The sequence below is a fragment of the Schistocerca americana genome, unplaced genomic scaffold (assembly GCF_021461395.2).
Source record: "Schistocerca americana isolate TAMUIC-IGC-003095 unplaced genomic scaffold, iqSchAmer2.1 HiC_scaffold_470, whole genome shotgun sequence".
Classification (NCBI taxonomy): domain Eukaryota; kingdom Metazoa; phylum Arthropoda; class Insecta; order Orthoptera; family Acrididae; genus Schistocerca; species Schistocerca americana.
In genome coordinates, this window is record NW_025726204.1 from 91,629 (window position 1) to 112,999 (window position 21,371).

The window sequence follows — 21,371 nt, forward strand, 5'->3', positions numbered from 1 at the left end:
GCGCGCTACAGCCTGGGTCGGCCCGCCGAGAATCGCCGCCCCCGCCCAAATGCCGCCCCCCAGCCCCAGCCGACGACCCGCCACAATGGCCAAACCTTCGGCAAAACTCCCACACCGTCGCCGCGGCAGCCCGGCCAGCGCGGCCGGCGCCACAGCCACACAAGCCGAGGCGTGCGGCGATGACGGCCGTGCAAACGCGCCTCCGCCGCCCCATCGCCTTCCGTCGCCCTCCCGCCGTTTCCCGATCGGCCCGCAGCCGTCGGGCCACATCGCGCGCCGTCCTCCTCCTCTCGCCCGCCAACATTCACAGCCGTTTCTCAACAATTGCCCGCCGCAAACGGACGCCGCCTGCGCAACAGGCGCCGCCGCCCCTCGCCGCTTCCGACCCAACCCCTCGACCGAGGCAAACCGCAATCCGAATCTACAGACCAACCCAATCTGCCGTCAAGCACACACGACAGCCGACCTTACACGTTACGCGTTACACATTACGTTTACACGTCTACGTTAGGTTAGGTTAGGTGGACGTGGGTTAGGTTAAGGGGACTTGGGTTAGGTTAAGCGTCAAACTTAGGTTAAGCATTCAAACACGTCAGGCGTCAGAGGTTAGGTTAGGTTAGGTTAGGTTAGGTTAGGTTACACGTTAGGTTAAGGGGTCAGTGCTAGGTTAAGAAGCGTCAAACGTAGGTTACAAAAGCGTTCAAACGTGAGGCGTGAGCCGGACAGCTTACCTTACGTAGACGTTAGGGGCTCACAGGCTGAGCTCACCTCGCCACACCACACGTTAGGTTCGGTTCGGTTCGCTCGGCTCAGCGTAAAGCGCCGAGGTCAGGGTTACGTTCGTTCACCTTCGGGCGCCACACTTTCGGTTGAAAGGTCGCGACGGGACGACGTCGGCAGGCACGCCGCAAACGAACAAAAACGTACAGACGACGTCGGAAACCGCCGACAGACGGGGGAGCAGCACGACCACGACCACGACCAGACACCGAGCGCGAACGAGACACACGCGAACCACCCCCACCGGCCAAAGGGCACCACACAACAACCCAGAGCACCACGTGTCGACACCAGAGCAACCCGCCGCTCACGCGACATGGCTGGCACCGAAGGGCAACCGCCCGCAACTGCGCTTTCCGCGCCGGCCCGGATGCACGTCGTGCTACAACAACACCACTACCGTACACAGCCGCTGTTCACAACATCACTATCAATGGCGCGCCCGCGGCTCGCCGCCGTCGCAGTCGCAGCCCCAACGCCAGCACTTTTGCACCACCATTCACACGCACCGCAACACAGCTCGCCGACACAGCCGAACAAAACAAACACCACACAACAACAGCAACAACGCCGCCGCCTCTACTTGTGCCGGCGACCCACCCCGCCGATGGCGCACCTCTCGCCAGCCGGCAATCGACACACACGCACCCACCCACCGGGGCCCAGTGCAAAAAAAAAAAAAAAAAAAAACACACAAAAACAAAAAAACCAAACAACACAAACGACACGGGAAGCGCACACCGCCACTTCGCGCGCACGCCACCAACCAGTCGTCGTCTCAAAATAACAAACACAAACAAAATAAACTAACAACTAGGGCAACACAAAACAAAAACGCCTCGCACGAACCGCCCACAAAAAGGACAAGCACACGCACAGCCTCTGCTGACGACCACGACGCAGCGGCACGCTGCTCCTGTCCCGCGCCCCGCGCCCCACTCGATTCACAACTCACGCGACACCGTCAACGACGGGCTCGCTTCCCGCAACCTACCACCTTTCCGCCACGACGCACAGCCCCAGCCCCACCCGACGACGCCCGTGGCAACGACTGCACTTTCACCACCGCCTCCCCCTTCCCCCCCAAAACACACACACACACACACACACAGCCAGCCAAAAACGCACTCGCGACCCACACATGCACGTGCATCGGCACACGCCAACCAGTCAACGTCGACAACCACACGCAAGGCTCGAAACGAAACCGGCGTCCTTCCACGTTGCCATCAAGCTACGCGACACAAGACACAAGGAACCAACACAACAGCCGGCCCCACTAATTCCCACTCTCACGCCGCAAAAAGCACACCGAAACCGCCAAACGCACGCACATTCCCCTTCGCACTGACACCACCGACCGGCTCGCTACCACACACCTCTCGGCAGCCGTTTCACGCCAATTCGCCACACCGCCCACACAGTCGACAAGCGCCCGCCCTGTACGGCACACGCAACGACGCAGCGCAGCAAAGGGCGCCCGCAACACATACCTCTCCGCCGCCCGACGCGCCAACCGCCACACCACACCGCCAGCCACTCGCAAATTGTGCACTGCCACCAGCCACACGTCCAACACGCCGCGCCGCCTCCGGCCACCCGCCAGGGGGCGCTCACGTCCGCGACAACAGCGCGGCCCGCCGGGCCGGGCCGAACCGAACCGAGCCGCCGCTGCTCTGCACTCGGCACGGCCACACCCTGCTGCAGACCGGGCTCGTCCCTCTGTACGCGTCTGCCTGCGCATCAACACAACACGACCTTTTTTTTTTTTTTCCTCTCTACCGCCATCCCTTCTTCTCGCGTTTTACTCGTTGTTGCAGCAGCGGCGCACACCTACACATCCACAGCCCCAGCCGAGCCGGCCTCACCTCAGGGCCCGCCGCCAGCGTCTCCTCCTCGGGCACAGGTGCGGTGCTGTGGCCGCCCATCCAACCGCATTGCTGGCCGTCCAGCCACCAGGCGTTCCCACTGCCGCGAGCCACGCCGCGCACCGACCCTGCTGCAGAAAACGAAGCATAGCCAGAGACCGACCGATACACAAAGCAAGCCGTCGCCTCGCCTCTTGTCCTTCCTGCCTTCCTTCCGCCCCCGCCCTTCTCACACCACCGCCTCTCCACTTTCGCCCCCCCCCCCCTCCTTTTTTTTCTTCTTTCTTTCTTTCTTTGGCCCTCTCTCCTTCCCGCCATGGCGGTTACGGCACCGCCTGCAGCGGCAGATTTTTTGCGCCCACACGCCTACTCCTACCACCATTAACCTTGCCCTGCCCTGCCCATCAACGTCGCAGTCGAACCGACGCTTGCCAACACACTGCCCACGTTCCTTTCTCTTTTCGGCCTACGCCCATTACGCGCCGCCGCCACAGCACCTTCCCTTCCCACAACACACCGACGTCATCACACGCACCCAAAACAGGGGCCACGACCGTGTTCCTCGCCCACTCCCATCCCGCACGGTACGCACATTCCCAACTACTACCGCGCACCCTCCCTTTCCACTCTGTGTGTCTCTGTGTCTGTGTCCTGTCCGCGCGTGACGCCTCTCAACATCCGCCGTCCCCCGTCCCGTTTTCGCCCCCATGCCGTCGTCGCGCCGCCTCCTCCCCGTCCACCGCCGCCCCTGTCCGCCCCGCACCACACCATACACCGCTGCTTGTCCCGGCCGTTGCCACCAAAGGCGCCGACCGCAAACGCGCCACGCCGCAGCCCCCGTGCGTCTCGCGCTCGCTTGCATCTCCGTGCCGACGCTGCCTCTCTTCCCACTCGCACTCGACCTCGACAACACAGTCTTTGGCTCCGCCACTGCGTGTTCCGGTGGTACGCACGCTGCAACACGTATGTATTCATTACCAGAGCGATGGCGAGGCATGACAGCATCTCTGTCTGACCAGAGAGTTCTTTATCGCTGCTAGTCGGCGCTTGGACCGCGCCAGACGACAGTAGTGGCACGCACCGGGTCGCCAGGAACAGTTGTTATATATATTGTAGCGCGAGTCGGGAGAGGTAGTAGTCGGTCGACAGTAGTAGCGGGTGGACGGTTGTACTGAGCGGGCGTCGGCGGCGTGCTCTGCTCGTCTCGCGACTCTGGTCACGGTTCGGGACGATGTATAGTATATTGTGTTATAATCAAGAGGTGGTGTGACGCTGCATTGCGCAAATCTGATAACGTATGTTCATTGTACTTATTTTGTTCAACAACACAAGCCCCACTATTACTTTTTTTCTAAAGTAACTTTTGTCTCTTAACGAAAAACATTCACTTTTTAAAGACTACTTCCTATGGCATTTCCCTCCAAGGAGTGCAATTAATTACCAGCCAGCACTCATTCATTGCACACAGCTGTGTAAGGGGTATCTACAATCGAGGAGCGGATATAAATGCAATTTTTTGTTTCTTTTTGTTTTTTGTTTTGTGTGTGTGTTGTAACCTCCCAGCAATATTTAAAATAATGGACAATGTTATTTACGGATGCTAATGGACATTGCGCTAATTGTAACCTCGCCCACAATGAGAGGTATTGAAAATGGCAACAACAATGTGCAATTCGCAATCTGACTCAAATATAAAGTCTTCACACAACATTTAAAAAAGTCCGTTCAGTGACAAGAAACTTCAATTAAACCGAAATATCGGTCTTTGGCCCTGTGCAAAACAATCGGAATTAAAGTCTTACCTCCGAATAAATGGATGTCACATTTCTGCTCTGGTTGTTGCGCAGCGCTTGGAGGAACTGCATTGCAAATAATAATATTCTCTTTTTTTGTGATTTTAGTGACATTTTTCTTCAAAGAAGTGGAACGAACTCTTTAGTTCAATAAAAGATTAAATGTTTGAAAAATGCTTTTGAAATAAAAATTATTATTGGGGAACTTGTTGGAGCATAATTACAATAAATACAATTTCTCATTATCTAATGATTATATTAATTAACAGTATACCTTATTCACCATCTTGACCAGTGTTGCCGACCGCCTACATCACACAACCGCACTCGGCTGCTACTACTGACCGACCGCTCTGCATGACGACTATTAGCGTACTGCACGCGACGACTACTGACAGAGTACAGCCCTCAACTACACAGACTGACTGACTGACTGAGAACCGCTCGCAACACTCGCGCAGTCCAGCGCAAACTCTCTGGTCACAGATGCTACAATGTCTCGCCATCGCTACTATGTTACATACGTGTTTCAGTGTCTTTTTCATTGGGGTAACGATCTTTGGCTCTTTTTATTCTGAATACAGGGCCAAAGGTCAACGGCTGCTGCCCTTATACAATTTATCAGGTTTCATTATGTCTGTTGCAATGTTACATACGGTTCACTCTTTCATTAATATTATCGTTGGGTTTGTTTTGTAGGGACGTTAACATTCTGGCACATTTTTATTATCATCGGACTCTCTGCTATTTGTGCAGGGAGGTTATACCTGGGTCCATTTCCATTTCCATTTACATTTTAATATTGATAGACTTTTTGTTTTCTTTTTTGTTTCTTGTTGTTTTTCCTTCTTTTTTTTTGTTGTTTTTTTTCTTTTGTTTTGTTTTTCCCGCTCTCACCACCACCGCCGCATCACGCCTTCCGTTTTCTTGGTTTCTTTTCTGTGCTTCAACATCACCGCGCCCCATTTCCACACCACAGCCATCAGCCTCCAAGACGGGCGGGCGCAGTGTGCCATTTCCGGCGCACAAGCACACCCGTACGGTACTCTCCTCGCCCCCACGCCACCAACAACACAGCGACCACGCGGCTTTCAGGCACGGCACGGCACGGCACGGCACCGGCGAAATGCGCCGCCCCCGCCCCCGCCCCTCCGCGCATCCGTCCGTCTCGCCACGTTCACTGACAGCCGCGTCTGCGGCTACACCACGACAACCACAACACAACACCGCTCCCCTCCCTGGCAACTCACATTGTTTTTCTCCTCCTCTTTTGCACAAACCACAACGCCGAGCACAGGCGCAAGCCACCCACACCGCGCCCCTCCCCGTCCCGTCTTTGGCCGCCGCTCCTCGTTTCCTCGTTTGCCCCCTCCCATCTCCCGAAATGCCATGCCAGCAGCGTTACGCATGCCCCTCCCCTGTCCACACAACACTACCGCCTAACGAACAGCCTTTTCCGGGCCACATGCAGGGCACGCCCACCTCCAAACACTGCCAATTCACGGACGCACGCACGCACACACACACACACACACACACACACACACTCACTTTCTCGACACCTTTCTGTACGGAGGGTGCGTCATCTCGACCGTGACAGAGTGACGGCAACTATCGACGATCCATTTCCCCCCACTGGTAAAACATGTCCACTAACACCTACATACATCATTCAAGTACACAGACAATAGCATACACACAATGGGAGGGCACACGAACATGGACGGCACGGCACTGTCATACACTCTTCCTCAGAACCATATCAACAAACGTTACGTACATCCGGGAAAGCGAAAGCGAAAGCGAAAGCAAAGGCAAAGCCCAATGCAGCCGTCAAAGGTAACGTTCACCACGGCAGACACTTGCAGCCGCGCCGCCGTTAAACGCATTTCAGTGCGGCTCCAATACGCCTCCGACACGGGAACGTTCCGTTGCTCTACGAATGCGTTTCTCCCCTTTTTCCCTTCCTCTCTCTTTTGCCCCCCCCTCCTTGCACTCTTGCCTCATTCCTCACGTTCTGCCCAGACATTCGACCGATCAGAGTCAACCTTTCGTTACCGTTCTCAGCGCGACGGTGTACAACAGTATGACGGGTGTGCCCAAGACTTCGGTTCAGTTGCGTGACGCCGGTCTATCGCGCCGATCGACAGTTACTCAGGGGGCGACGGATCGGACCACGTCACCGACACACAAAACACTTTCAAACAAACAAACAAATCATCATACCGGATGGACACAGACAAACACGTGTACAGACATTCGCCAAACAAACGACCGGCGCCGCCGCCGCCGCCGCCGTCTAGCGTGCATCTTGAATGACGACATCGGTGTGCGTGCGTCGTACGCAATCAGTCAGACACGGCTATCAAACATCAGAGTCGAATGGTACATCATCGTGCGTGTCGCCGTACACGTACAGTACAATACAACAACAATGCGTCTTAATGGCACGTTCATTTCAACGTCACTCACACACCTCCACGCTGCAGTTACGTCGCACCATTGTCAAACTCGGCGTACAGCAAAGGGAATAGTGGGCGGCAAAAACAAACCAAACAAAAACATTTCACATTTCACCCTCGCCATGTATGATGTGCAAAAAAACAAACCCGCAAACGGCCGTCGTTACGGTGACACAAAAGTCGCCGATCGCACTGTCCCCCCTCGCAGACGGGTAACACACAAACACACACACACCCCAACAACACCAATGGGTCAAAAACCACGCCAACGAGGCGTGCCACCATTCCACGCCACGGCGACCAACCTCGTGGCCGTACCCCGCGCAACACGCTTTGACGCGCCCCCCCACCCACAATCAAAATGCACACATACATCACAGCCGTCCACACAAACAACAACAACAACAACAATTCCGCCCTTCCCGCAAAAGGCAAGTTGGTGGCCCTGAAAAGGGCCGTTTCGCCGCTCTCGCAACGGAGGAGCCTTCTCCATCCTTCCTTCCATTCCAGAGCCACCTCCTTACTTGGAGCTCGTGTACTTGGTCACCGCCTTCGTGCCCTCGCTCACGGCGTGCTTGGCCAGCTCGCCAGGCAGCAACAGCCGCACAGCGGTCTGGATCTCGCGGGACGTGATGGTCGAGCGCTTGTTGTAGTGCGCCAGGCGAGAAGCCTCGGCCGCAATGCGCTCGAAAATGTCGTTCACGAAGCTGTTCATGATGCTCATCGCCTTCGACGAGATGCCCGTGTCAGGGTGCACCTGCTTCAGCACCTTGTAGATGTAGATGGCATAGCTCTCCTTCCTCTTGCGCTTCTTCTTCTTGTCGCCCTTCGAAATGTTCTTCTGCGCCTTGCCAGCCTTCTTGGCGGCCTTCCCGCTAGTCTTGGGCGGCATCTCCAACCAACGTACGGCAGCAGCAACACCAGTAGCAAGCGCTCCGCTCTAGTCAGCGTCTCCCCACACAGTGGCACCCGCCGCCAGCCGCCGCCGCACCTTTACCAGCTCGCCCTGTTGCGGCCGCCGACCAATGGGGCGCGCGCGCAACCGGCCGCCGCACCCGAGCCCATAAAGCACCCCCACCCCGGCTGCGCCGGCACGCACTCCGCTGCTCGACTCGCTGCCGCTCGCACCGGTCGTTTTCGTTTCCGTTTCGTGTGCACCGTCGCTAGCCCATCGCCATGTCCGGACGCGGAAAGGGAGGCAAAGTCAAGGGCAAGTCAAAGTCCCGCTCAAGCAGGGCTGGGCTCCAGTTCCCGGTCGGCAGAATCCACCGCCTCCTGCGCAAGGGAAACTACGCAGAGCGCGTCGGCGCCGGGGCGCCCGTCTACCTCGCCGCCGTCATGGAGTACCTCGCGGCTGAGGTGCTCGAGCTGGCCGGAAACGCGGCCCGCGACAACAAGAAGACGCGCATCATCCCGCGCCACCTGCAGCTTGCCATCCGCAACGACGAGGAGCTCAACAAGCTCCTGTCGGGCGTCACCATCGCACAGGGTGGTGTCCTGCCCAACATCCAGGCCGTCCTGCTGCCAAAGAAGACCGAGAAGAAGGCCTAAAGGAGGCCAGGCAATCGCAGCGCCGCGTGCTCCCCTGCACGCAACGCGCTTTGCCGGCTCGGCCCACAACAATCGGCCCTTTTCAGGGCCACCACACAAACCTACGTCCAAAGCAAAATTTCAGTCGTCCTCGCCGCACCTTGTTTTGTTTTAACTTTGCACTGTCACAGCACAGCCGCCGCCGGCGCACGTCCGCCATCTTGTCGTCCACACAGCCCGTGTGGCCCAACACACACACACACGCACACATTTTGCACCGTCGCAGTCGCCTTCCAAACCGACAACGGCAGCAATAATGACCATTGTTAAAGGGAGGCGTGTCGACACACCGCCCTCCACTCCCGCGCGCAACGGCCGTCGACACGAACGAAACAGCTGATCCGGCCGCCTATGCCCACACGCCTTGCCTCGGAAACCCCAACGCCGCCGCAAACAAACACACAGAGACAAACCACGCAAGCAAATAATCACCGCCTCTCGCACAACAACACACAGCCCGCCCGCCATCTCCGTCGCGATCGATACAAAGACACACAAACGAAGCAGCTCCACACACAGCCAGCCACATGACACGTTTCCTTTCCTTCTCCCCTCCCAGTCACATCACGTCGCTCAAACGGAAAGAAAGAAACAAACAAACAAACAACACAGCGCGCACACACGCAGCAACAACACAGACTCTTTCGCACTTTTCAACTTCCGAACAGTGTGGTGGCCCTGAAAAGGGCCGTTTTCTAGTCTCTCCCACCCACAAGCACGGCCGCGGGAAGGCCAGCGCCCGCTGCGACGCAGCCTAACCGCCGAAACCGTACAGGGTGCGCCCCTGCCTCTTCAGGGCGTACACCACGTCCATGGCCGTCACAGTCTTGCGCTTGGCGTGCTCAGTGTACGTCACCGCGTCGCGGATCACGTTCTCCAGGAACACCTTCAGCACCCCGCGGGTCTCCTCGTAGATCAGACCAGAGATGCGCTTCACGCCGCCCCTGCGAGCCAGGCGGCGGATGGCGGGCTTCGTGATGCCCTGGATGTTGTCGCGCAACACCTTGCGGTGCCGCTTGGCGCCACCCTTGCCGAGCCCCTTTCCTCCCTTGCCGCGGCCTGTCATCCTTCCTTCCTCGGGCAAAGCAAAACGTGCACAAACAGCAGCTGCAGCGGCTGGCGAGTCGGCTACGGTCTGCGCCCAGCGCGCCCGCCGCCCCCCTATATAGACTCTGGCCCGCCCTCCCCCCACCACGCGCAACCGAGGGCATATAAGCGCAGCACGGAGGCGCGCGGGCCCGTTGTCAAGGCAGCACCGGACGCCGCGCCGCACCTAACCTCCACGCACGCCGCTCCGCTACCGCTACCGCTACCGCCATGGCCCGCACAAAGCAAACGGCCCGCAAGTCCACCGGCGGAAAGGCGCCGCGCAAACAGCTCGCCACCAAGGCGGCGAGGAAGAGCGCGCCCGCCACCGGAGGCGTCAAGAAGCCCCACCGCTACAGGCCGGGCACCGTCGCCCTGCGAGAAATCAGGCGCTACCAGAAGAGCACAGAGCTGCTCATCCGCAAGCTGCCATTCCAGCGCCTAGTGCGCGAGATCGCCCAGGACTTCAAGACCGACCTGCGCTTCCAGAGCTCCGCAGTCATGGCCCTGCAGGAGGCCAGCGAGGCCTACCTCGTCGGCCTCTTCGAAGACACCAACCTGTGCGCAATCCACGCCAAGCGCGTCACCATCATGCCCAAGGACATCCAGCTCGCGCGCCGCATCCGCGGCGAGCGCGCCTAAACCGCGCCGCGGCACCGCACCGCACAAACAAAAACGGCCCTTTTCAGGGCCACTAACATCTCTCCGTCGCGAGCAAACTTTGTCGGTCGCCTGCCTCTCGCCCCGCAACCCAAAAACAAAAACCACCACTTCCCGTCCGTCCGCCACACCCGCTCACTCTGCCTGCCTGCTAGCAGCGCGCAACAATCACACATCATCCCTCCCCGGCGCTCAAAGCGCACAATACCCAACGGCCGACGTCACACCGCACGGGTGGCTGGCCGGCCGCCGCTTTCGTTTCGAAAACAAAAAAAACCCGCACTCCACTCCGACGGCCAACGGCCAGGCAGGCGCGCTCGCTCGCTCTACACGCCACCGAAATCCCCGCCGACTCCTTCCGCATCTCAACGTGCCCCCCCGTTGCAAAACATAACACACACACACACAAAGGAACAAAACAAAGACCAGACACGACTCGACAAGACAGACATCCGAGAAGAACGAACGCAGGCAAGCCAACCAACGTATTCAAACAAAACAACGTGACAGAAAACCAACCGTCGGCCGCCGCCACAAAACAAACACGGCGACAATCAACCACGACAACAACAACAACAACAACACCGCTTACCGCTACCGCCGCCCACACCCGCCACCGACCCCCGCAATCCAACCACCACGGCACGCAAACAGCATCCCCACGGGCATACAGAAACGCCAGACAGACACCCACACCAAACGCAACACGACAATCAAAACCTTCCCCGACGTGCTTTGATGGCCCTGAGAAGGGCCGTTTTGGGCCGCGCGTCTCTTGCGCGCCACTAGACGACGACGGGGGGTGGGGACGACGGAGTCAAGCGCCAAACCCTTCCTTTCCCATCTCTTTCTCCTCTACTCTACTTCTTCTTCTTGGGCGAAGCCTTCGCCTTAGACGGCGTCGTCGCCTTCTTCGGGCGCGGCGCCTTCGGCTTCTTCGTCGGAACCTTGGCGGCCTTCTTCGCCTTCGACGGCGACTTGGCCTTGGCCGGCTTGGCCGCAGCCGCCTTCTTCGCACCCGCGGGAGCGGCCGACGCCGCAGACGCCTTCTTGGCGGCGCCCGCCTTCCGACCGGTCGCCGCCTTCACGCCACCAGCCTTCTTTGCGCCGGCCGCACGGGCGCCCTTCTTCTCCTTGCTGGCCGGAGCGGCGCGCTTCTTCTTGGCACCGCCAGCACGAGCCTTGCCGCCCTCGGCCGCCCCCCCGCCGCCGGCGCCGGCAAGCTTGAACGAGCCGGACGCGCCCTTCCCCTTCGTCTGCACCAGCTCGCCCGCCACGACGGCCGACTTGAGGTACTTCTTGATAAACGGCGCCAGCTTCTCCGCGTCCAGCTTGTAGTGCGCGGCTATGTACTTCTTGATCGCCTGCAGCGACGACCCGCCGCGCTCCTTCAGACTCTTGATGGCGGCCGTCACCATCTCAGAGGTGCGCGGGTGCGCAGGCTTGGCGCGCGGCTTCTTCGCAGACGACGCAGACTTGGCCTTCTTCGTAGTGCCGGTGGCGGCGGGTGCCGCAGCAGTCTCGTTCGTAGCCGCCTGATCTGCCATTTCGACGACGCGCGTAACACACAGCGAGAGCGAGCGGGACGGCAGGCACGCAAGCACAAGAGCAGAGAATCACAAGGCCCAGCCAGTGTCGCGGGCGGGCGCGGACGGCCGAGAGAGCGGCCGCCACTCTGCGCGCCGCCGCGCCGCGCCTCCCGCGCTTGCTACCGCCCAACGTCCGACAGCCTGTGCGGAGCAGCCCCAAACCTGCGCCACAACCGCCCGCGCCTTTCAAACCACCGAGGATGGGGCTACACACAGCCACACCACAGTCGCCAACCAGTCGCCACGGCAGCGCCGCAAACCACGGCCAAACTGCAGCTACCGCGCGCTACAGCCTGGGTCGGCCCGCCGAGAATCGCCGCCCCCGCCCAAATGCCGCCCCCACAGCCCCAGCCGACGACCCGCCACAATGGCCAAACCTTCGGCAAAACTCCCACACCGTCGCCGCGGCAGCCCGGCCAGCGCGGCCGGCGCCACAGCCACACAAGCCGAGGCGTGCGGCGATGACGGCCGTGCAAACGCGCCTCCGCCGCCCCATCGCCTTCCGTCGCCCTCCCGCCGTTTCCCGATCGGCCCGCAGCCGTCGGGCCACATCGCGCGCCGTCCTCCTCCTCTCGCCCGCCAACATTCACAGCCGTTTCTCAACAATTGCCCGCCGCAAACGGACGCCGCCTGCGCAACAGGCGCCGCCGCCCCTCGCCGCTTCCGACCCAACCCCTCGACCGAGGCAAACCGCAATCCGAATCTACAGACCAACCCAATCTGCCGTCAAGCACACACGACAGCCGACCTTACACGTTACGCGTTACACATTACGTTTACACGTCTACGTTAGGTTAGGTTAGGTGGACGTGGGTTAGGTTAAGGGGACTTGGGTTAGGTTAAGCGTCAAACTTAGGTTAAGCATTCAAACACGTCAGGCGTCAGAGGTTAGGTTAGGTTAGGTTAGGTTAGGTTAGGTTACACGTTAGGTTAAGGGGTCAGTGCTAGGTTAAGAAGCGTCAAACGTAGGTTACAAAAGCGTTCAAACGTGAGGCGTGAGCCGGACAGCTTACCTTACGTAGACGTTAGGGGCTCACAGGCTGAGCTCACCTCGCCACACCACACGTTAGGTTCGGTTCGGTTCGCTCGGCTCAGCGTAAAGCGCCGAGGTCAGGGTTACGTTCGTTCACCTTCGGGCGCCACACTTTCGGTTGAAAGGTCGCGACGGGACGACGTCGGCAGGCACGCCGCAAACGAACAAAAACGTACAGACGACGTCGGAAACCGCCGACAGACGGGGGAGCAGCACGACCACGACCACGACCAGACACCGAGCGCGAACGAGACACACGCGAACCACCCCCACCGGCCAAAGGGCACCACACAACAACCCAGAGCACCACGTGTCGACACCAGAGCAACCCGCCGCTCACGCGACATGGCTGGCACCGAAGGGCAACCGCCCGCAACTGCGCTTTCCGCGCCGGCCCGGATGCACGTCGTGCTACAACAACACCACTACCGTACACAGCCGCTGTTCACAACATCACTATCAATGGCGCGCCCGCGGCTCGCCGCCGTCGCAGTCGCAGCCCCAACGCCAGCACTTTTGCACCACCATTCACACGCACCGCAACACAGCTCGCCGACACAGCCGAACAAAACAAACACCACACAACAACAGCAACAACGCCGCCGCCTCTACTTGTGCCGGCGACCCACCCCGCCGATGGCGCACCTCTCGCCAGCCGGCAATCGACACACACGCACCCACCCACCGGGGCCCAGTGCAAAAAAAAAAAAAAAAAAAAACACACAAAAACAAAAAAACCAAACAACACAAACGACACGGGAAGCGCACACCGCCACTTCGCGCGCACGCCACCAACCAGTCGTCGTCTCAAAATAACAAACACAAACAAAATAAACTAACAACTAGGGCAACACAAAACAAAAACGCCTCGCACGAACCGCCCACAAAAAGGACAAGCACACGCACAGCCTCTGCTGACGACCACGACGCAGCGGCACGCTGCTCCTGTCCCGCGCCCCGCGCCCCACTCGATTCACAACTCACGCGACACCGTCAACGACGGGCTCGCTTCCCGCAACCTACCACCTTTCCGCCACGACGCACAGCCCCAGCCCCACCCGACGACGCCCGTGGCAACGACTGCACTTTCACCACCGCCTCCCCCTTCCCCCCCAAAACACACACACACACACACACACAGCCAGCCAAAAACGCACTCGCGACCCACACATGCACGTGCATCGGCACACGCCAACCAGTCAACGTCGACAACCACACGCAAGGCTCGAAACGAAACCGGCGTCCTTCCACGTTGCCATCAAGCTACGCGACACAAGACACAAGGAACCAACACAACAGCCGGCCCCACTAATTCCCACTCTCACGCCGCAAAAAGCACACCGAAACCGCCAAACGCACGCACATTCCCCTTCGCACTGACACCACCGACCGGCTCGCTACCACACACCTCTCGGCAGCCGTTTCACGCCAATTCGCCACACCGCCCACACAGTCGACAAGCGCCCGCCCTGTACGGCACACGCAACGACGCAGCGCAGCAAAGGGCGCCCGCAACACATACCTCTCCGCCGCCCGACGCGCCAACCGCCACACCACACCGCCAGCCACTCGCAAATTGTGCACTGCCACCAGCCACACGTCCAACACGCCGCGCCGCCTCCGGCCACCCGCCAGGGGGCGCTCACGTCCGCGACAACAGCGCGGCCCGCCGGGCCGGGCCGAACCGAACCGAGCCGCCGCTGCTCTGCACTCGGCACGGCCACACCCTGCTGCAGACCGGGCTCGTCCCTCTGTACGCGTCTGCCTGCGCATCAACACAACACGACCTTTTTTTTTTTTTTCCTCTCTACCGCCATCCCTTCTTCTCGCGTTTTACTCGTTGTTGCAGCAGCGGCGCACACCTACACATCCACAGCCCCAGCCGAGCCGGCCTCACCTCAGGGCCCGCCGCCAGCGTCTCCTCCTCGGGCACAGGTGCGGTGCTGTGGCCGCCCATCCAACCGCATTGCTGGCCGTCCAGCCACCAGGCGTTCCCACTGCCGCGAGCCACGCCGCGCACCGACCCTGCTGCAGAAAACGAAGCATAGCCAGAGACCGACCGATACACAAAGCAAGCCGTCGCCTCGCCTCTTGTCCTTCCTGCCTTCCTTCCGCCCCCGCCCTTCTCACACCACCGCCTCTCCACTTTCGCCCCCCCCCCCCCTCCTTTTTTTTCTTCTTTCTTTCTTTCTTTGGCCCTCTCTCCTTCCCGCCATGGCGGTTACGGCACCGCCTGCAGCGGCAGATTTTTTGCGCCCACACGCCTACTCCTACCACCATTAACCTTGCCCTGCCCTGCCCATCAACGTCGCAGTCGAACCGACGCTTGCCAACACACTGCCCACGTTCCTTTCTCTTTTCGGCCTACGCCCATTACGCGCCGCCGCCACAGCACCTTCCCTTCCCACAACACACCGACGTCATCACACGCACCCAAAACAGGGGCCACGACCGTGTTCCTCGCCCACTCCCATCCCGCACGGTACGCACATTCCCAACTACTACCGCGCACCCTCCCTTTCCACTCTGTGTGTCTCTGTGTCTGTGTCCTGTCCGCGCGTGACGCCTCTCAACATCCGCCGTCCCCCGTCCCGTTTTCGCCCCCATGCCGTCGTCGCGCCGCCTCCTCCCCGTCCACCGCCGCCCCTGTCCGCCCCGCACCACACCATACACCGCTGCTTGTCCCGGCCGTTGCCACCAAAGGCGCCGACCGCAAACGCGCCACGCCGCAGCCCCCGTGCGTCTCGCGCTCGCTTGCATCTCCGTGCCGACGCTGCCTCTCTTCCCACTCGCACTCGACCTCGACAACACAGTCTTTGGCTCCGCCACTGCGTGTTCCGGTGGTACGCACGCTGCAACACGTATGTATTCATTACCAGAGCGATGGCGAGGCATGACAGCATCTCTGTCTGACCAGAGAGTTCTTTATCGCTGCTAGTCGGCGCTTGGACCGCGCCAGACGACAGTAGTGGCACGCACCGGGTCGCCAGGAACAGTTGTTATATATATTGTAGCGCGAGTCGGGAGAGGTAGTAGTCGGTCGACAGTAGTAGCGGGTGGACGGTTGTACTGAGCGGGCGTCGGCGGCGTGCTCTGCTCGTCTCGCGACTCTGGTCACGGTTCGGGACGATGTATAGTATATTGTGTTATAATCAAGAGGTGGTGTGACGCTGCATTGCGCAAATCTGATAACGTATGTTCATTGTACTTATTTTGTTCAACAACACAAGCCCCACTATTACTTTTTTTCTAAAGTAACTTTTGTCTCTTAACGAAAAACATTCACTTTTTAAAGACTACTTCCTATGGCATTTCCCTCCAAGGAGTGCAATTAATTACCAGCCAGCACTCATTCATTGCACACAGCTGTGTAAGGGGTATCTACAATCGAGGAGCGGATATAAATGCAATTTTTTGTTTCTTTTTGTTTTTTGTTTTGTGTGTGTGTTGTAACCTCCCAGCAATATTTAAAATAATGGACAATGTTATTTACGGATGCTAATGGACATTGCGCTAATTGTAACCTCGCCCACAATGAGAGGTATTGAAAATGGCAACAACAATGTGCAATTCGCAATCTGACTCAAATATAAAGTCTTCACACAACATTTAAAAAAGTCCGTTCAGTGACAAGAAACTTCAATTAAACCGAAATATCGGTCTTTGGCCCTGTGCAAAACAATCGGAATTAAAGTCTTACCTCCGAATAAATGGATGTCACATTTCTGCTCTGGTTGTTGCGCAGCGCTTGGAGGAACTGCATTGCAAATAATAATATTCTCTTTTTTTGTGATTTTAGTGACATTTTTCTTCAAAGAAGTGGAACGAACTCTTTAGTTCAATAAAAGATTAAATGTTTGAAAAATGCTTTTGAAATAAAAATTATTATTGGGGAACTTGTTGGAGCATAATTACAATAAATACAATTTCTCATTATCTAATGATTATATTAATTAACAGTATACCTTATTCACCATCTTGACCAGTGTTGCCGACCGCCTACATCACACAACCGCACTCGGCTGCTACTACTGACCGACCGCTCTGCATGACGACTATTAGCGTACTGCACGCGACGACTACTGACAGAGTACAGCCCTCAACTACACAGACTGACTGACTGACTGAGAACCGCTCGCAACACTCGCGCAGTCCAGCGCAAACTCTCTGGTCACAGATGCTACAATGTCTCGCCATCGCTACTATGTTACATACGTGTTTCAGTGTCTTTTTCATTGGGGTAACGATCTTTGGCTCTTTTTATTCTGAATACAGGGCCAAAGGTCAACGGCTGCTGCCCTTATACAATTTATCAGGTTTCATTATGTCTGTTGCAATGTTACATACGGTTCACTCTTTCATTAATATTATCGTTGGGTTTGTTTTGTAGGGACGTTAACATTCTGGCACATTTTTATTATCATCGGACTCTCTGCTATTTGTGCAGGGAGGTTATACCTGGGTCCATTTCCATTTCCATTTACATTTTAATATTGATAGACTTTTTGTTTTCTTTTTTGTTTCTTGTTGTTTTTCCTTCTTTTTTTTTGTTGTTTTTTTTCTTTTGTTTTGTTTTTCCCGCTCTCACCACCACCGCCGCATCACGCCTTCCGTTTTCTTGGTTTCTTTTCTGTGCTTCAACATCACCGCGCCCCATTTCCACACCACAGCCATCAGCCTCCAAGACGGGCGGGCGCAGTGTGCCATTTCCGGCGCACAAGCACACCCGTACGGTACTCTCCTCGCCCCCACGCCACCAACAACACAGCGACCACGCGGCTTTCAGGCACGGCACGGCACGGCACGGCACCGGCGAAATGCGCCGCCCCCGCCCCCGCCCCTCCGCGCATCCGTCCGTCTCGCCACGTTCACTGACAGCCGCGTCTGCGGCTACACCACGACAACCACAACACAACACCGCTCCCCTCCCTGGCAACTCACATTGTTTTTCTCCTCCTCTTTTGCACAAACCACAACGCCGAGCACAGGCGCAAGCCACCCACACCGCGCCCCTCCCCGTCCCGTCTTTGGCCGCCGCTCCTCGTTTCCTCGTTTGCCCCCTCCCATCTCCCGAAATGCCATGCCAGCAGCGTTACGCATGCCCCTCCCCTGTCCACACAACACTACCGCCTAACGAACAGCCTTTTCCGGGCCACATGCAGGGCACGCCCACCTCCAAACACTGCCAATTCACGGACGCACGCACGCACACACACACACACACACACACACACACACTCACTTTCTCGACACCTTTCTGTACGGAGGGTGCGTCATCTCGACCGTGACAGAGTGACGGCAACTATCGACGATCCATTTCCCCCCACTGGTAAAACATGTCCACTAACACCTACATACATCATTCAAGTACACAGACAATAGCATACACACAATGGGAGGGCACACGAACATGGACGGCACGGCACTGTCATACACTCTTCCTCAGAACCATATCAACAAACGTTACGTACATCCGGGAAAGCGAAAGCGAAAGCGAAAGCAAAGGCAAAGCCCAATGCAGCCGTCAAAGGTAACGTTCACCACGGCAGACACTTGCAGCCGCGCCGCCGTTAAACGCATTTCAGTGCGGCTCCAATACGCCTCCGACACGGGAACGTTCCGTTGCTCTACGAATGCGTTTCTCCCCTTTTTCCCTTCCTCTCTCTTTTGCCCCCCCCTCCTTGCACTCTTGCCTCATTCCTCACGTTCTGCCCAGACATTCGACCGATCAGAGTCAACCTTTCGTTACCGTTCTCAGCGCGACGGTGTACAACAGTATGACGGGTGTGCCCAAGACTTCGGTTCAGTTGCGTGACGCCGGTCTATCGCGCCGATCGACAGTTACTCAGGGGGCGACGGATCGGACCACGTCACCGACACACAAAACACTTTCAAACAAACAAACAAATACATACCGGATGGACACAGACAAACACGTGTACAGACATTCGCCAAACAAACGACCGGCGCCGCCGCCGCCGCCGCCGTCTAGCGTGCATCTTGAATGACGACATCGGTGTGCGTGCGTCGTACGCAATCAGTCAGACACGGCTATCAAACATCAGAGTCGAATGGTACATCATCGTGCGTGTCGCCGTACACGTACAGTACAATACAACAACAATGCGTCTTAATGGCACGTTCATTTCAACGTCACTCACACACCTCCACGCTGCAGTTACGTCGCACCATTGTCAAACTCGGCGTACAGCAAAGGGAATAGTGGGCGGCAAAAACAAACCAAACAAAAACATTTCACATTTCACCCTCGCCATGTATGATGTGCAAAAAAACAAACCCGCAAACGGCCGTCGTTACGGTGACACAAAAGTCGCCGATCGCACTGTCCCCCCTCGCAGACGGGTAACACACAAACACACACACACCCCAACAACACCAATGGGTCAAAAACCACGCCAACGAGGCGTGCCACCATTCCACGCCACGGCGACCAACCTCGTGGCCGTACCCCGCGCAACACGCTTTGACGCGCCCCCCCACCCACAATCAAAATGCACACATACATCACAGCCGTCCACACAAACAACAACAACAACAACAATTCCGCCCTTCCCGCAAAAGGCAAGTTGGTGGCCCTGAAAAGGGCCGTTTCGCCGCTCTCGCAACGGAGGAGCCTTCTCCATCCTTCCTTCCATTCCAGAGCCACCTCCTTACTTGGAGCTCGTGTACTTGGTCACCGCCTTCGTGCCCTCGCTCACGGCGTGCTTGGCCAGCTCGCCAGGCAGCAACAGCCGCACAGCGGTCTGGATCTCGCGGGACGTGATGGTCGAGCGCTTGTTGTAGTGCGCCAGGCGAGAAGCCTCGGCCGCAATGCGCTCGAAAATGTCGTTCACGAAGCTGTTCATGATGCTCATCGCCTTCGACGAGATGCCCGTGTCAGGGTGCACCTGCTTCAGCACCTTGTAGATGTAGATGGCATAGCTCTCCTTCCTCTTGCGCTTCTTCTTCTTGTCGCCCTTCGAAATGTTCTTCTGCGCCTTGCCAGCCTTCTTGGCGGCCTTCCCGCTAGTCTTGGGCGGCATCTCCAACCAACGTACGGCAGCAGCAACACCAGTAGCAAGCGCTCCGCTCTAGTCAGCGTCTCCCCACACAGTGGCACCCGCCGCCAGCCGCCGCCGCACCTTTACCAGCTCGCCCTGTTGCGGCCGCCGACCAATGGGGCGCGCGCGCAACCGGCCGCCGCACCCGAGCCCATAAAGCACCCCCACCCCGGCTGCGCCGGCACGCACTCCGCTGCTCGACTCGCTGCCGCTCGCACCGGTCGTTTTCGTTTCCGTTTCGTGTGCACCGTCGCTAGCCCATCGCCATGTCCGGACGCGGAAAGGGAGGCAAAGTCAAGGGCAAGTCAAAGTCCCGCTCAAGCAGGGCTGGGCTCCAGTTCCCGGTCGGCAGAATCCACCGCCTCCTGCGCAAGGGAAACTACGCAGAGCGCGTCGGCGCCGGGGCGCCCGTCTACCTCGCCGCCGTCATGGAGTACCTCGCGGCTGAGGTGCTCGAGCTGGCCGGAAACGCGGCCCGCGACAACAAGAAGACGCGCATCATCCCGCGCCACCTGCAGCTTGCCATCCGCAACGACGAGGAGCTCAACAAGCTCCTGTCGGGCGTCACCATCGCACAGGGTGGTGTCCTGCCCAACATCCAGGCCGTCCTGCTGCCAAAGAAGACCGAGAAGAAGGCCTAAAGGAGGCCAGGCAATCGCAGCGCCGCGTGCTCCCCTGCACGCAACGCGCTTTGCCGGCTCGGCCCACAACAATCGGCCCTTTTCAGGGCCACCACACAAACCTACGTCCAAAGCAAAATTTCAGTCGTCCTCGCCGCACCTTGTTTTGTTTTAACTTTGCACTGTCACAGCACAGCCGCCGCCGGCGCACGTCCGCCATCTTGTCGTCCACACAGCCCGTGTGGCCCAACACACACACACACGCACACATTTTGCACCGTCGCAGTCGCCTTCCAAACCGACAACGGCAGCAATAATGACCATTGTTAAAGGGAGGCGTGTCGACACACCGCCCTCCACTCCCGCGCGCAACGGCCGTCGACACGAACGAAACAGCTGATCCGGCCGCCTATGCCCACACGCCTTGCCTCGGAAACCCCAACGCCGCCGCAAACAAACACACAGAGACAAACCACGCAAGCAAATAATCACCGCCTCTCGCACAACAACACACAGCCCGCCCGCCATCTCCGTCGCGATCGATACAAAGACACACAAACGAAGCAGCTCCACACACAGCCAGCCACATGACACGTTTCCTTTCCTTCTCCCCTCCCAGTCACATCACGTCGCTCAAACGGAAAGAAAGAAACAAACAAACAAACAACACAGCGCGCACACACGCAGCAACAACACAGACTCTTTCGCACTTTTCAACTTCCGAACAGTGTGGTGGCCCTGAAAAGGGCCGTTTTCTAGTCTCTCCCACCCACAAGCACGGCCGCGGGAAGGCCAGCGCCCGCTGCGACGCAGCCTAACCGCCGAAACC

The 21,371-nt window shown here is 58.1% G+C and overlaps 1 protein-coding gene across 1 annotated transcript; it reads right to left on the reverse strand.

Moving 5' to 3' along the window:
• Window positions 1-11,114: 11,114 nt before the first annotated feature.
• LOC124584358 (histone H1-like) lies at window positions 11,115-11,717 on the reverse strand (the record flags this gene model as incomplete). The annotated part of the gene is made up of 1 exon (XM_047131347.1): window positions 11,115-11,717. A coding segment is annotated over one exon (603 nt), but the record flags the coding sequence as incomplete, so codon positions are not given.
• Window positions 11,718-21,371: the final 9,654 nt, after the last annotated feature.